The sequence below is a fragment of the Bos javanicus genome, chromosome 19 (assembly GCF_032452875.1).
Source record: "Bos javanicus breed banteng chromosome 19, ARS-OSU_banteng_1.0, whole genome shotgun sequence".
NCBI lineage: Eukaryota > Metazoa > Chordata > Mammalia > Artiodactyla > Bovidae > Bos > Bos javanicus.
Window position 1 is genome coordinate 53,687,299 of NC_083886.1, and position 16,874 is coordinate 53,704,172.

Sequence of the window (16,874 nt, forward strand, 5' to 3'; positions counted from 1 at the left end):
CCTCCTACGCATCCCTGCTGCCAAGCACCTCTCTTCTCCATCTGGGTTGCCCTGCAACCAGCAGCAACCCAAGCCTAAAAATCTTCTTTAGAACTTTCGCCTTTGTTCCTTGTTTTTCTCCACCTGATATCCTGTCAATCCTATCAACCCTTTATATTGGCACATAACCAAAAGCGTTCAAAACTTCTTCATATACTTTGGTTTTATTTAATTTCAGTTTTGCAAAGCTTTTGGTTTTATGGCACATTTAGAGAATTTGGACCAGACTGTGGTTACACTAATCTGAGATCCCAACCAATGTTCAGGATAGTTATTTCTGCAGGGGCATATACCATAAGTAACTAACAAATTTCACATTTCTTGAACACAGTTTATCTAGAAGTTGGCACCTGCCTAGGATGGTTTAAACAATATCCACTTCAGGAAAAAGCAATCATCCTACCAATGTTTATTTTTAAATGTTCCCTTGGTATTTTTTTAAAAAAGAAGAGCTAAAAGGAACAAAGATAAAATACACACTCAATTATATCACTAACGTCACAGTTCTGACTTGTCAAATGGTCAGTCTGAATAGGAAATCATCTATCACCTTCATGTGGAAGCTCAAACTCTACCGGCTGAAGACCACACAACAATGGGATAAATGAGCTGTGGACACATGCAACATCACAGATGGATCTCAGAGATGTGCTGAGCAGTGAAAGCCAGACACAAAAAAGGACAGAGTTCCAAGACAGGTAAAACTAACTTGTGGTGGTAGTAATCAGAAGACTGCTTACCAGTGGGAGGTGTGGAGGGAGGGGGCCCAGAACTCTGGATTGTTCCTACAGCTTGATGAAGGAGGTGGTGCTTGTGTGGAAAGGCTCTTAGGTATGCACTGAGGTGTGTGGACCTTGCTACTGTATTTGAGTTTCAGTGAACAGGAAAAAGGCTCAGGTGGGAAAGACTAGGCATGAATATGCACTTGGGTGGGGAGATTCTTGCTTGAAGTCCTGGCCACCTGCTGGGCTCTTGAATTTACCCAGTTACAGCTAATACTCTACACTTGAAGTCCTGCACTGCCTCCTTCCTCCGTTCTTCCCTCTAATGTAAGCCCCGGAGGGCAAGCATGCAGATCCTGGTTCACCAAAATAGCCTCGTGAGCAGAACAAAAGCCGGCATCAGTATGTACTGACACATCTGATGGCGGAACCAGCTGCTCTGTCGTTCCAGCAATCCTAGAATCAGCCTATCTCCTTTTTGAATAGAGGATGCCTCAGGTTCCATAGCTCTGCTGGGTATGGCATTATGTGTACATGTTCCACTTACCACTACAGGTTTAAGTATAATAATTCTGCGAACAATCTCAGCAGATAAGGCAGGCATCTCATAAAACGTGTGGGCTTTTGATATTCTGCAGGTAGTTTCGTGAAGTTTCAGGCACACAGTCAAGTAGGACTGTATCAAGGGCTCCTCAAGAATCCTAACCCACAAAGAGTTGAGAGAAATGAATGAAGTAATTTAGGAGGAATTAGAAAACAGTACCCATTATTCATGACAAGTTCCTGCCCTTTAAAACGCCTACAAGGGAGGCATGTACTTGATCCCATATAGGATAACATCCAGAACATTTCCATTAATTTTGAAATTGTGACTAAGATAAAAAGGAATAAAACTCTTTTTGATTTGCCTCCATGGTCTGAACTATTTTAACAAAAGCAAGTTAAACTATTTCCAAGTGTATTCCTTTGTTCGAAAAAAATCTTAAGGATGGATATTACCAAAGATTCAAATACCATACAATTTTTTAAAAAAAGAATCTGTAAGCTACAGTGAGGGAAAAAAGGAAAGAAATGCTAGAAGCATATGTCCTGTGCATGAAATTTCTTTCAGTTCTGAGTGGACCTGCTTATTGGCTGCTACATGACCAGAGCTGAGAGGTAGAGAGCTGATCAGAGGAGGGTTTAGAAGGTGGCAAGAGACAGGAATTACTGGGGCGATTCTGTAATACACAGAATTAGATGGGGTCCATGAAGTCCCAGGTGCTTAGTGTTAATGAAGATCTGACACTCCCACCTCCATCCTGAACACTCTAAGAATTCAGGTGAGGTCATCCTGGCAGTGCTCCGCGAATCTAAAAAAATTACCTTCTCTCCCACATTTGTTCATTTTGTACACTGTGCTTCCAGGGTGTCAGAGCTCACACATATTTGCAGGAGCAAATGACTTCAGATCATTATGGAAAGCTACCTTTGTATTTATTTCCAGCTTCTCTGACTTGCAAAAAAAATCTGAAGACTAAATGCTGATAAGATGCAGGACACAAGCATGAATATGTAATATGATGATAATCACTTAAAAATAAATGACAAAAACGCACAGGAAAAAAATTAGATGAAAATAAACTGAAATGTTAGCAGCTGATTTCTGTGCTCTTCCCTTTTTAAAAAAGTTGGATGATTACATCAACACCTTGAAAAAAAAGTGGAATATATATTAATTTATGGCCTTACATTAATGACAGCAAATATGGCATAAACCCAATCATAAGGGATAATCTTGTACAAGAGAGATTACCTTTTACTTTTCTACTTACTTTTCCTGATAAATATCCAGAAGGTACAACAGCATTTTAAAAGTATTCTCAATACTCTATGGTGGGGAAGAAAAGAAAAAAGGGAAGATTTAATCATGATGCCACTATCTTTGCTAAAACAGAACCAAAAAAAAAAAAAAAAAATCCGACATAATAAGGCATAATACTTTTCTTTCAATAAACAAGCTTTAAGGGGCTCAAGTACTAATCTTATACGTGTTACAATTAAAACTTAGGATTTAAAATTAAACCATTTTCTCCTCCCCCAAATGGGAAAGGACAATAGCAATTAGGAAGTGGACCAGCATGCAGGATAACTTCTAACCCTGACTTGCACAATCTCACATATCCAAAGGCTGTTGTTTTATTGAATTTTGTTTACTGAAACAGAATAAACTCAAGTAAATTAACCCCTTACCCTAAGAAATATTGACTCTTCCCAGTTCTCTTATATCTAAGTGCTTTACCAGATCAGGTTTTCAGAAAAGGAAAATCACAAACTCTGACTGATTAGTTTTTGACCTGCTTTTGTTAAGCAAGGTCTCAAGAGCCGATTCCAGACAACAAACCTCAAGGTTTCTTTGAGAGATTTCCTGAAGTCCGTGCAGACGGTACCAAGTCCCTAGAAGACAGTCCAGGACACGCGGGGGACACTGACTCAGGTAATCAATGAGGTGTTCCATGTAAGGAGTCAAGTTACTCAGAGGAAGCAAACTGAACCAGGATCGGAATAGATATTTATCCACATTCAGCAAATATCTGTTTTTTTCCATTAGCTGGAGTAATTGATTCCTTATAAGGGAAAATTGGAACAGAAAAAAAGGGTAGCAGTGAGATCGGTAAAAGAAACAAAGTTAATTAAAATTATGTTAGAAGGGATCTAGAAAGCTCTGATTTCAAAAATAATTGAAATGCCAACAACTCGATCAAATAAGAAGTAAACAATAATATATTAAGAATTCAGCAACATGGATGAACTCTAAGGACAAGATGCTCAGTGAAATCAGCCACTCACAAATGAACAAATTATTTGATTCCACTTATGTGAGGTCCCTAGAGAAGTCTGATTCATAGAGACAGACAGCAGAGTAGTGGGGACCAGGGACTGGTGTTGGTGGGAGAATAGGCTACTGATTATCAAGAACACAGTTTCAGTTTTACAAGATGGAAGGTTCTGGAGATGAATAGAGGTATTGGTCGCACCACAGAGTGAATGTACTTAACACCACTGTGGTGGTGGTGTACACTCAAAATGATTAAAATTATAAATGTAAAATTTACATCATTTTACAATGATGTAAAATTGTAGGTTATGTATATTTTACCACAATAATAAAAAAATTCACCAAGAATTAAGCATTTTCAATACATGTATATGCATGGCTGAGTCCCTTCGCTGTTCACCTGAAACCATCCCCACACTGTTAATCTGCTATACCCCAATACAAAATAAAAAGCTTAGAAAAAAGAATTAAGTATTTTCCAGCTTTATTGAAATATGGCATATAACACTGTAAGTTTAGGGTTGATTTGATACACTTACATACTGCACAATGATTACCACAGTAACAATACTTGATCCCTGCATCCACTGTGTCATACAGTTACCATTTCTTTTCTGTATGAGAATCTTTAAGATCTAATCTCTGAGCAACTTTTAAGTAAACAATATAGTAGCAACTAGAATCACCAGGTGGTACATTAGCTCTCCAGAATTAATTTGTCCTCAGAATACTGAAGTTTGTATTGTTGGACAAACATCATCACTTTTCCCCACCTCCCAGCCCTGGTAATCACCATTCAACTCTCTGCTCTTGTGAGTTTCACTTTTTTCAGATTCCACATATGGGATATCATATCTATAGTATTTGCCTTTATCTGCCTTATCCCACTTAGCATAATGCCTTCAAGGTCTATCCATGTTTTGCAAGTGGCAGGATTCCCTTGCTTTCCTGACTGAATAATATTTCATCATGTATACATATATACGGTGTGTATATATATACTCATATATATGTATACACACATACACACCAGTTCTTCTTTATCCATTCATTTACTGACAGACGCTTAGGTTGTTTCCACATCTTGGCTATTGTGAATGATGCCGCAATGAACATAGGGGTGCAGATATCTCTTTGAGATATTTATTTCATTTCCTTGGGAAATACACCCACAAGTAGGATTGCTGGATATGGCAAAAACTCTTGGTTTAACTTTTGATGCCATTTTCCATTGTCGGTGTAACAATTTAAGAACTAAGCATGTTGATGCATGATGCCCTGGATTCTACATGAACCCAGTTCAGGGAAGGTCTTTAAATTATTCTGTTCTGTAACACTGTCCTGGACACCCAAAAAGATGACAATGTGAAAGAAAATACTGTACAGCAGAGTGCCACAGAACTGATACAGGTTACGAGAAACACGTGGATAAAGCTTCACTACATACTAAAGGCCACTCTTGCCTGAAAGATACAATATTTAAGACCAATGCTAATGTTTGTCATTCTCCAGCTAAATTTCTTCTAGACAGTTGGTCTCCAAGATAAATGACCCTTGAAAGTCATTTAAAGTATATATAATTTTATAAATAATCTTAATTTGGCTTTAATTTCAAAAGATTTCAATAATAGTGAGGAAGCAATAATTTAATTTAGCTTGCTCACTATTTCAGTCCCTAAAATCCTACAGGCTAGATCCTATTAGACTGGGGAGAGCAGATGAGACTTGGAATAGTTTCTTTGACAAAAGACAAAGTAAATGGGGAATGTTCTCTGTGCTTGGTAATAACTGCTAATATTAATTTTTGACTGAATTTGTATTTTTTATTTAGTTTTTGTACTTAAATTTGATTTACCATTTTCCTTTTACAGACTATGCTTTCTGTGTCTTCTCTAAAAAGTCTTTGCTTACCTCAAAATGGTATTTCACTGTGTACCTACAGAGTGCAAAGCCACTGATCTTTTTCGATTCCACTTTCAGGAATTTATCTTGAGGAAATAATTGGACACGGAAAATTACAAAGAAGTGCATCAAAACATGCTTACAAAGCGAATGTGCAGAAACAACCCAGGTGTCCAGGAAGAGAGAACTAGCGAAATAAAATTTGCAACACTAAGCAGTCATTACGATAGGTGTGTATTTACTGGCAAAAATAAAATCATTCATACAATTGATACAATACACTGTTAAGTGAAAAAAGGAAGTTGGAAAACAGAATAAAACAGGATAAATGATCTATTATAGAGGCAGAGAGTGGGGGACAATTGGACAAAACCAGACAAAAGGCACAAATTTCCAGACATAAATAAGTGCCAGTGACATAATGTATAACATGATAAATATAATTAACAGTACAGTGGATTATACATAAAAGTTGTTAGAGTAAATCCAAAGAGTTCTCATCAAAAAGGAAACTTTTTTTTCTGTTTCTTTAATTTTGCACCTATGGATGACAGATGTTCACTAAACTTATCATTGGTCATCATTTCATGGTGTAAGTCAAATCATTATGCTGTATTTCTTCAACAGTGCTGTACCTCAATTATATCTCAATACAACTGTAAGAAAAATAAATAATCTATCTTTTGTGGTTTATTTTTAAATATATAAAGCACCCACATAGCCACATTTGGACACAGCTCTGCAAATACACAGGCCAAAGTGTATGATTATCTCTGTGGTTGCAGGCCATTTTTGTAGTTTTCCATTTCTTGCATGTTTAAAACTTTTTAAAGAAGTAATTTTAAAGGAAGCAATATATTACTTCCATCACTAGAAGGAGAGGTAAGTGGATACTGGAAGTCCACTGGAGATCTTGGAAGCACAGTTATGATTCTAAAATTTACATACATGAGTGCAGGTCCAAAACTTACTGATCTGGTCTTGTTTCCCGAAACTCCGAGAAGGAGATGCCTTCAAGGGCTGCCCAGGTGTCCTCAGGCTGCGTGACTGAGCCCTGGGCTGGCGGGGACAGGTCCATGCAGTGGTGCAGCACAGGCAGGGCACACACCCAAAAGTCAACCTTTTTGTCCATGCACATTTGGCACAGGTTTACCAAGGACTGTCGCCAGCTAGAAAGGGAACAGAAATGGACATGAGTCCAGGATGGCCAATGTGAGGCTCACCTGGGGGTCTGACATCCATTAGGGAAGGGACAGCTCCTTGCACAGAGCAGAAGAGCACTCTGGGTATCTGACCAGGAAGAAACCTCAGGGCTCACTGGGCACCCAACAAAAGTGTCAGGCACTGAACAGGCCCTCTTGCAGCCCCAGAGCAAACTCCCAAGGGTATCCTTCCATTCTCCATTATAGTGGGAGAGACATAGTTTCAGAGAGGCTTGTGATCTGCAAAAGGTCCCTGGTGTAGAGCCGGGGCTTGAACACAGGTCGTCTGGCAACAGTAAATCTAAATACGAAGCACCTTTTTACATCTAAGTGGGGAGCCTACAAATAATACATGCCACGTTCCTTACAAACACATGTACCTTTGCCAGCATTTCTTATCTCTTTCAAAATTTTATTAAATCCTGGACAGGATTTAACTGGATGTTTAAAATTTGTAAAACCAGGAGGCAAGTGTCCGTTAAGACTGGATGCTCAGAGAAGGCTACCCAATATTATTCTTGAGTTCAATTCAAACAGCTGCAGAAAAAAGACCTGGGGATCATCAGAGGGTTCTGGGGAGCGTCTCCACCCAGTGAAATATAAGTGTCTTCGGGACAGGCCACAGCCTCCGCGCTCCCAGTACTCCCAGCACTCCCAGCCCTGTGCAATGGGCACAGCAGCGGCTCCTAAACTGGGAACAACAGAGGCTGAGGCCACGGTGAGGGCATCCACAGTACTTCCACAAACATCTTCGAGTCCAGCTTCATTGTCTTACTATGACCCATCCCCCCAAACACAGGCCCACGGGGCTAAGACATGATACACCTTGCGTGCGTGTATGCTCAGGCGCTTCATTTGTGTCTAACTCTTTGCTACCGTATAAACTGCAAGAATACTGGACTGGGCTGCCATGCCTTCCTCCAAGGGATCTTCCAGACCCAGGGATCAAACCCATGTCTCCTGCATTAGCAGGCAGATTCTTTACCACTGCACCACAGGGGAAGCCCATCAGTCAGTCAGTTCAGTTCAGTCGCTCAGTCATGTCCGACTCTTTGCGACCCCATGAATTGTAGCATGCCAGGCCTCCCTGTCCATCACCAACTCCCGGAGTTCACTCAGACTCATGTCCATCGAGTCAGTGATGCCATCCAGCCATCTCATCCTCTGTCGTGCCCTTCTCCTCCTGCTCCCAATCCCTCCCAGCATCAGAGTCTTTTCCAATGAGTCAACTCTTCACATGAGCTGGCCAAAGTACTGGAGTTTCAGCTTTAGCATCATTCCTTCCAAAGAACACCCAGGGCTGATCTCCTTCAGGATGGACTGGTTGGATCTCCTTGCAGTCCAAGGGACTCTCAAGAGTCTTCTCCAACACCACAGTTCAAAAGCATCAATTCTTTGGCGCTCAGCTTTCTTCACAGTCCAACTCTCACATCCATGCATGACCACAGGAAAAACCATAGCCTTGACTAGACGGACCTTTGTTGGCAAAGTAATGTCTCTGCTTTTTCAATATGCTATCTAGGTTGGTCATAACTTTTCTTCCAAGGAGTAAGTGTCTTTTAATTTCATGACTGCAGTCACCATCTGCAGTGATTTTGGAGCCCCCCTAAAAAAGTCTGACACTGTTTCCCTGTCTGTTTCCCATGAAGTGATGGGACCAGATGCCATGATCTTAGTTATCTGAAGGTTGAGTTTTAAGCCAACATTTTCACTCTCCTCTTTCACTTTCATCAAGAGGCTTTTCAGTTCCTCTTCACTTTCTGCCATAAGGGTGGTGTCATCTGCATATCTGAGGTTATTGATATTTCTCCCAGCAATCTTGATTCCAGCTTGTGCTTCTTCCAGCCCTGCGTTTCTCATGATGTACTCTGCATAGAAGTTAAATAAGCAGGGTGACAATATACAGCCTTGACGTACTCCTTTTCCTATTTGGAACCAGTCTGTTGTTCCATGTCCAGTTCTAACTGTTGCTTCCTGACCTGCATACAGACTTCTCAAGAGGCAGGTCAGGTGGTCTGGTATTCCCCTCTCTGTCAGAATTTTCCACAGTTTATTGTGATCCACACAGTCAAAGGCTTTGGCATAGTCAATAAAGCAGAAATAGATATTTTTATGGAACTCTCTTGCTTTTTCCATGATCCAGCAGATGTTGGCAATTTGATCTCTGGTTCCTCTGCCTTTTCTAAATCCAGCTTGAACATGTGGAAGTTCATGGTTCATGTATTGCTGAAGCCTGGCTTGGAGAATTTTCAGCATTACTTTACTAGTGTGTGAGATGAGTGCAATTGTGCGGTAGTTTGAGCATTCGTTGGAATTGCCTTTCTTTGGGATTGGAATGAAAATTGATCTTTTCCAGTCCTGTGGCCACTGCTGAGTTTTTTCAAATTTGCTGGCATATTGAGTGCAGCACTTTCACAGCATCATCTTTCAGGATGTGAAATAGAATTCCATCACCTCCACTAGCTTTGTTTGTAGTGATGCTTTCTAACCCCACTTGACTTCACATTCCAGGATGTCTGGCTCTAGGTGGGAGATCACATCATCGTGATTATCTTGGTCATGAAGATCTTTTTTGTACAGTTCTTCTGTGTATTCTTGCCACCTCTTCTTAATATCTTCTGCTTCTGTTAGGTCTATACCATTTCTGTCCTTTATGAAGCCCGTCTTTGCATGAAATGTTCCCTTGGTATCTCTAATTTTCTTGAAGAGATCTCTAGTCTTTCCCAATCTGTTGTTTTCTTCTATTTCTTTGCATTGATCGCTGAGAAAGGCTTTCTTATCACTTCTTGCTATTCTTTGGAACTCTGCATTCAGGTGCTTATATCTTTCCTTTTCTCCTTTGCTTCTCTTCTTTTCACAGCTATTTGTATGGCCTCCCCAGACAGCCATTTTGCTTTTCTTTTCCATGGGGATGGTCTTGATCCCTGTCTCCTATACAATGTTACGAACCTCAGTCCATAGTTCATCAGGCACTCTATCTATCAGATCTAGGCCCTTAAATCTATTTCTCACTTCCACTGTATAATCATAAGGGATTTGATTTAGGTCATACCTGAATGGTCTAGTGGTTTTCCCTACATTCCTCAATTTGTCTGAATTTGGCAATAAGGAGTTCATGATCTGAGCCACAGTCAGCTCCTGGTCTTGTTTTTGCTGACTGTATAGAGCTTCTCCATCTTTGGCTGCAAAGAATATAATCAATCTGATTTCGATGTTGACCATCTGGTGATGTCCATGTGTAGAGTCTTCTCTTGTGTTGTTGGAAGAGGGTGTTTGCTATGACCAGTGCATTTTCTTGGCAAAACTCTATTAGTCTTTGCCCTGCTTCATTCTGTACTCCAAGGCCAAATTTGCCTGTTACTCCAGGTGTTTCTTGACTTCCTACTTTTGCATTCCAGTCCCCTATAATGAAAAGGACATCTTTTTTGGGTGTTATTTGTAAAAGGTCTTGTAGGTCTTCATAGAACCGTTCAACTTCAGCTTCTTCAGAGTTATTGGTTGGGGCATAGACTTGGATTACTGTGATATTGAATGGTTTGCCTTGGAAACGAACAGAGATTATTCTGTCGTTTTTAAGATTGCATCCAAGTACTGCATTTCAGACTCTTTTGTTGACAATGATGGCTACTCCATTTCTTCTGAGGGATTCCTGCCCGCAGTAGTAGATATAATGGTCACCTGAGTTAAATTCACCCATTCCAGTCCATTTCAGTTCGCTGATTCCTAGAATGTCGACATTCACTCTTGCCATCTCTTGTTTGACCACTTCCAATTTGCCTTGATTCAGGGACCTGAAATTCCAGGTTCCTATGCAATATTGCTCTTTACAGCATCAGACCTTGCTTCTATCACCAGTCACATCCACAACTGGGTATTGTTTTTGCTTTGGCTCCATCCCTTCATTCTTTCTCCACTGATCTCCAGTAGCATATTGGGCACCTACCGACCTGGGGAGTTCCTCTTTCAGTATCCTATCGTTTTGCCTTTTCATACTGTTCATGGGGTTCTCAAGGCAAGAATATGAAGTGGTTTGCCATTCATTTCTCCAGTGGACCACATTCTGTCAGACCTCTCCACCATGACCCGCCCGTCTTGGGTGTCCCCACGGGCATGGCTTAGTTTCATTGAGTTAGACAAGGCTGTGGTCCTAGTGTGATTAGATTGACTAGTTTTCTGTGAGTATGGTTTCAGTGCGTCTGCCCTCTGATGCCCTCTTGTAGCACCTACCGTCTTACTTGGGTTTCTCTTACCTTGGATGTGGGGTATCTCTTCACGGCTGCTCCAGCAAAGTGTAGCCACTGCTCCTTACCTTGGACAGGGGGTATCTCCTCAAAGAGATACATCTCAAAGCCTCTCAAAAGCAAGTACTCAATAGAATGTGTAATAAAATGAAAAACAGTACATAGACTAGAAAAAGGCTAGACTGATAAACACTGAAATGACAATAGTGAGTGGTAAAATTACAGGTCATTTTTTTCTTGTATGTTTTCATCCATTCTATGACAAGCTCTTATTTTTATAATCAGATAAACATCATTAGAGAGCTAGGAAATCTTTACACACACACATACTACCTCTGAGATGTTTCCAAGATGTGTTTCAGGTCCCTGCAAAAGGCATCTGGTGATGTGGCATCTGAGTGAAGGAGGTGACAGAGTGAGGCCAGGTCTTTTTCCAGTAAGAAGAAGTTGAATTTTTCCACTAACAAAAGGACAATCATGCCCATTCTCAATTTACTCTTCACTGGGCAGTCTTCAGGCAGAGGGTCCCCACCGGTTTTCAGAAATGGTGCCATTTTCTTTGTCAAACACTCCCACAGGTGCTTCCTCACCTGATCCCAGGAGAAAAGGAAAACACACAACCATGGCATTGAACACACCAGAGGTGTCAGGACCTGCTTGTCACTGAGCTTCGTTTCCTGTGAGCTGGGGAGGGCCCTCAGGAATGAGGGGCAGGGAAATCTCTGGGGAGGAGTCACCCTCTACCTGCCTCCCCACCAAACCCTGAGCATCCCCTTGCCCTGGGACTTTGGGAGGTACCACCAGTGGTACATCCAGAGGCCTCAGTATGCCGGAGAGGATCTCAGGTTGGGGTCCTGAGCCTTATAAGAGTTCACTAGTCATCTCAGACGTGGCTCCAGTTCTGTCTCAAAAATGCTTAAGCCATACCACACAGTAGCTGGAGATGCCGTGGAGGAGGATGCCAGTCTTCTTGTTGTGGAAGGAAAGGGCAGGTGAGGAGGTAGGACCAGTAGAGGGCAGGTGAGGAAGTGGGACCAGGTAGTGGAGGGGAAGGGTGGGACCAGGCATGGAGGTGGGTCTAGAGGAGTTGAACTGAAACTGTTAGTCCCTCAGTTGTGTCCTACTCTTTGTAACCCCATGGACTGTAGCCTGCCAAGCTCCTCTGTCCATGGGATTTTCTTGGCAAGAAAACTGGAGTGGGTTGTCATTCCCTTCTCCAGGGGATCTTCCCAACCCCAGGATTGAACCCAGGTCTCCTGCAATGCAGGCAGATTCTTTACCATCTGAGCCGCCAGGGAAGCCCTAGTGAGGACATGGGAGGAGACAAAAAATGAGGAGGACAAAGAATTCCCTAGTGGTGGCGCTAGGAGACAAGAGGCTGAAATAGCCTGTCCCCATCCATCCCCATCCACTGAGTCATCTGGCCACTAGATGGTGAGGTGATGCTGAATGCCCAGGAGACAGAAAAGGGAGATGTTGCTGACACCCCTGGTACCTTTTTCTCTTCATACTGTAGAGCAATCCATGGCTGTTCTTCTCCTTCATAGATCATGGGCACACGAATGACATTATAGAACTGCTGGAACTGGGTGAAAAAGTTCTTTAAATTGATGGCATTCCAGGTTTCAAGAATGCTGAAGATGCGATCCAGCATGACTGCAGCTGAGAACTGCTTCCCTTTCACCAACTCTTTCCTCGTACCATCTGTTATATGATTCATCCATTTCTGAAGTATCCCAGGGGGCCTCATACAAATTATATCATCATACTGATGCCAGTCTAAGAGTAAAGAGAATATTATACTTAAGGGCATCGAAACCCACTAGACCTGAACACTCCACCCTGGAAGGTTGATCTTGACCAGAAGAAACAAGATGAAGGAATAAAAGAAGGGAATGAAGGAGCCAAAGAAGAGAAGAAGGACAGGAAAATTACAGAATGTGGTAAACAGAACGCAGCCAGTACTCACTCCATCCGGACCCAGCCGCAGATGAGCAACATGGGGCTTGATACCAGAGGTAGCACAGATGTTTAGGACAAGTAACCAAGACACCCTGCAACTACCCTGAAAGTACTTGAAACATGCCTTTGTTGAACTAGATGGCTCAGCATACTTGGTACGTGAGTTCCTTAGAAAATTACCACATGAAGGTCAAAAATTTCATACTGAAACTGCATCACTCACTAGGAATTGTGCACCATTTTGGTATGTTACTTGGTGCAAGGGCTCATTTCCTCTGTCCTGGGAACAGTGATAACCACCTCATGAAGGATGGTACAGGTCACACAGCAGACAAAACAGCACTCAACATGGGGCAAGGGTTGAACTCATGCTTGCTCTTATAACCATCTGAAATGATGTGAGTGCAGACCTAGAAAACCCAGGAAAATCAATTGTCAACTAATTAGAAGGCAAAGAGGTCAGTAAGACACCAGAGGCAACACAAGTGCATAAAAATAGCCATGAAAATCAGAAAGTCAAACCTCTGAACAAGCCTCCTGCTTCTTGTTGCCCAGCCTATTGTCTTTGCTGGAAGGTCCTGCTCACACATCCCTGCCCCGCCCAACGATAACTCGGAATCACTATTTGGATCTGACCTCAAACGTCAGCTCCTGTGGAAGCTTTCCCTGATCCAAACATTCTTCCAGAGAAAAGGTGAGTGAAAGCTGCTGGCCTGGGACGGCTAGTGCCATGGAGGTCGGGGGAGCGCCAGTCAGGGTCCTGGCATGGGACACCCTCGACCCCAGAACAGTGGGGCAGGGATGGACATTAACAGTCTTGGTCTCAAAGAATCTACTAGAAGATTAGAAATAAAATATTTAAGTTCCAACTTCATAGAGAAAAGAGAAAACATCCAAAAGCTAGAAAAAGCACAAAAAAGCACAAGGAAAACAAGGTAGACAGAAAGATAAGGTAATTTGTCAAAAGTGAGACTATCATGTCTTCCGTCGATAGTCACAGTTCATGCCAGTGGGCTAAATTCATCCATTAAAGATGATCAGACTGGGAATTCCCTGGTGATGCACTGGTTAGGACTCCATACTTCCACTGTAGAGGGCATAGGTTCAATCCTTGGTCTGGGAATGAAGACTCCCCCAAGTTGCACAGTAAAGCCCCCCACCCCCAACCTGCCCCCCCCCAAAAAAACCCAAACCAACTAAAGTTCAGCAAAACAGGGATGTGGCTGTAACAGCTGGATCTGAGAGAAAACTGAGGAGTTGGGAACAAAAGCAAAGAGGCTGAGAGGGTGGGTGAGGAACAGACACAGCAGAATCAGTTTCAGGCAAAACACAGCACAACGCAAAAGACACTGGAACAGACAGAGTGCTAGTGACGGCTGTTTCTGCCACCAGCACACACATCTGCCCTCTGGTCTCCCTGCATCACGAGGCGGAGCCCAGAATCTCCATTCTGCCCGCCTTGCAACAGTGGCTTCTACCAATGAGAGTGCTCACAAGAGGCTTAGAAGGAGGAAGAGGGGAGGGAAGACATCTCTCTGTTTATTGGGATTAATGAAAACTAAATGTATTTAACATAGATAAACCACCATCACACCAAATGGAGCAAATTACAAAACTTTCCTCAATGAACAAAATTCCACTGCCTTCCGGACACTCCTCACAAATCATGGATGATGTCAGGGGCTGGGGCACCTCCTCACCTGGGTCCAAGAAGTGACCTCCAGACCCTCAGAAGCCAATGAAGGCCCTCCTTGGCCTTCCAATCAGCCCTTCCATTGTTTATTATGACTCACCTCCTTCCTGCTTAAAATGCCTGATTTAACCCAACCAACCCAGGTACCATCTTCCAGGGAGCTCTAAGGTCAGTCTACCAACAGAACATCTAAATAGGACAGCCCACACCAAGAAGTAACCAAAGTGCCCGTGGACTTTTGCAACAAGGAAGGAAAAGTTCTAACGCTGATTTCTTTTAAAAGCTGCAAAATGTAATTACTGAAAAACTCGGACTTCCCTGGTGGTCCAGTGGTAAAGAATTCATGTACCTACACAGAGGACACATGTTCAATCACTGTCATGGGAGATTCCACATGCCAGGGAGCAACTAAGCCCATGCACCTCAACTACTAAAGCCCATGAACCCTAAAGCCCATCTTCTGCAACAAGAGAAGTCCCTGCAATGAGAAGCCCAAGCACAGCAACTAGAAAGAAGCCCCCGCTTGCCACGACTAGATAAAGTCTATGCAGCATTGAAGACCCAGAGTAAAAAAAAAAGAAAAACTCTATTTAGTACAATATCATGATTAAGAAAGCATCTAAAAAATAAAGTTGTTTGGCAATTCTGATTTAACTCTCCAACTTAAAAATCTGTTTAATGAACAGTTCCTACAACTCAATCAAAAAATAAACAACCCAATCCAAAAATGGGCAGAAGACTTAATAGACACATATTCAAATAAGACATACAGAGGGTCAACAGGCATATGAAAAGATGCTCAACATCACTAATTATTAGAGGAATGCAAATCAAAACTTCAATGAAGTATCACCTCACACAGGTCAGAGTGGTCATTATCAAAAAGTCAACAGATAAATGCTGGAGAGGGAGTAAAGAAAAGGGAATCCTCCTGCACTGTTGATGGGAATGTAAACTGGTGCAGCCACTATGGAAAACAATATGGAGGTTCCTCAAAAGACTAAAAATAGGGCCACCAGATAATCCAGCAATCCTACTCCTAGACATATATCCACAAAACAGGAAAACTCTATTTTAAAAAGATACATGCACCCCAATGTTATTTACAATAACCCAGCATGAACACAACCTAGGTGTCCATCAACAGATGAATGGATAGAGAAGACATGATATACACACATACAGACATATACACACTGGAATATTGCTCAGTCATTAAAAGAGAATGAAATATTGCCATATGCAGAAACTGGATGGACCTAGATATTATCATATTAAGTCAGACAGAGAAAAACAAATATTATATGATATCACTTATATGTGGAATCAAAAAATAATACAAATTAATTTATTTACAAAACAGAAACAGATTTACATACAAAGTAAACCAACATGGTTACCAATTGGGAAAGTAGGTGGGGGAAGGATAAATTAGGAGTATAGGGTTAAGAGGTACATACCTATATATAAAACAGGTAAGCAACAAGGATTTAATGTAATAGCACAGGGAAATATATTCAATATCTTGTAATAAGCTAATAAAGGAAAAAATCTGAAAAAAATAAATAACTGAATAATTTTGCTGTACACCTGAAGCTAAAACAACAACTAACTATACTTCAATAAAAGAAAGAAAGAAGAAAAGAAAATCTTTTTAATGGACTTTAAAATGACTGGCTCATATTAAAAAGTGCATCTCTATCTGGTTTGACAGCTTAAGTACCAGGAACCAGCCAGATAAAATCTGAAGTCACTAAGGCAGTGCTTCTTAAATAAGAGCAAAGGAGACCTGCCATCCCAAATCATTACCATGTCTTCTGCAAAGGCTAGTTTAGCACCAGCTCTTGTCTGATGAGGGGTCATCTCAAGCATGGAAACAGCCAGTTTGGATCATCCAGCAAGTGCAGGGCAAAGTCAGAAAGGATCATGGGACTCTGCAATCAGCCCACATAGAAGAGAGTCTTGCAAAGGCAGGCAATGAAGTCAACACTTGGGCACATTTAAGAAGACAACACGACTCTAGTTTCTTCTCTCTTTGGGCCAGTTCAAAATAATCAAGCATCTGCCCCCATTGACCTCTACTGCTGTCAGACACCCGACAGAGATCCCTGCCATGGGCAGCTTCAATGGCAAAGACCCCTCCAGATGATTTCATCAAGTCACTCCCAGCTTTCAATCCTGCCTAGCTGAGACTCCAGACATCAGAGAGCAGAAATCAGCCAGCCCTGCTGTGCTCCATCCAAACTGCTAACCTACAGAAGTAATGAATATAATAAAACTGTTTTATGCACCCCC

At 41.8% G+C, this 16,874-nt stretch overlaps 1 protein-coding gene across 4 annotated transcripts in view; it reads right to left on the bottom strand.

Moving 5' to 3' along the window:
• The window catches only part of LOC133232779 (E3 ubiquitin-protein ligase RNF213-like), a 120,286-nt gene that overhangs the window by 73,639 nt on the left and 29,773 nt on the right, over nt 1–16,874 (bottom strand). For all 4 annotated transcript variants that reach the window (XM_061392629.1, XM_061392628.1, XM_061392626.1 and 1 more), the window contains 6 exons: nt 12,420–12,703; nt 11,258–11,514; nt 6,453–6,650; nt 3,145–3,367; nt 2,576–2,631; nt 1,309–1,462 (listed from right to left, as the gene is read on the bottom strand). In XM_061392629.1, coding sequence (XP_061248613.1) covers nt 1,309–1,462; nt 2,576–2,631; nt 3,145–3,367; nt 6,453–6,650; nt 11,258–11,514; nt 12,420–12,703 — 1,172 coding nt within the window. The remainder of the gene's footprint in view (nt 1–1,308; nt 1,463–2,575; nt 2,632–3,144; nt 3,368–6,452; nt 6,651–11,257; nt 11,515–12,419; nt 12,704–16,874) is intronic.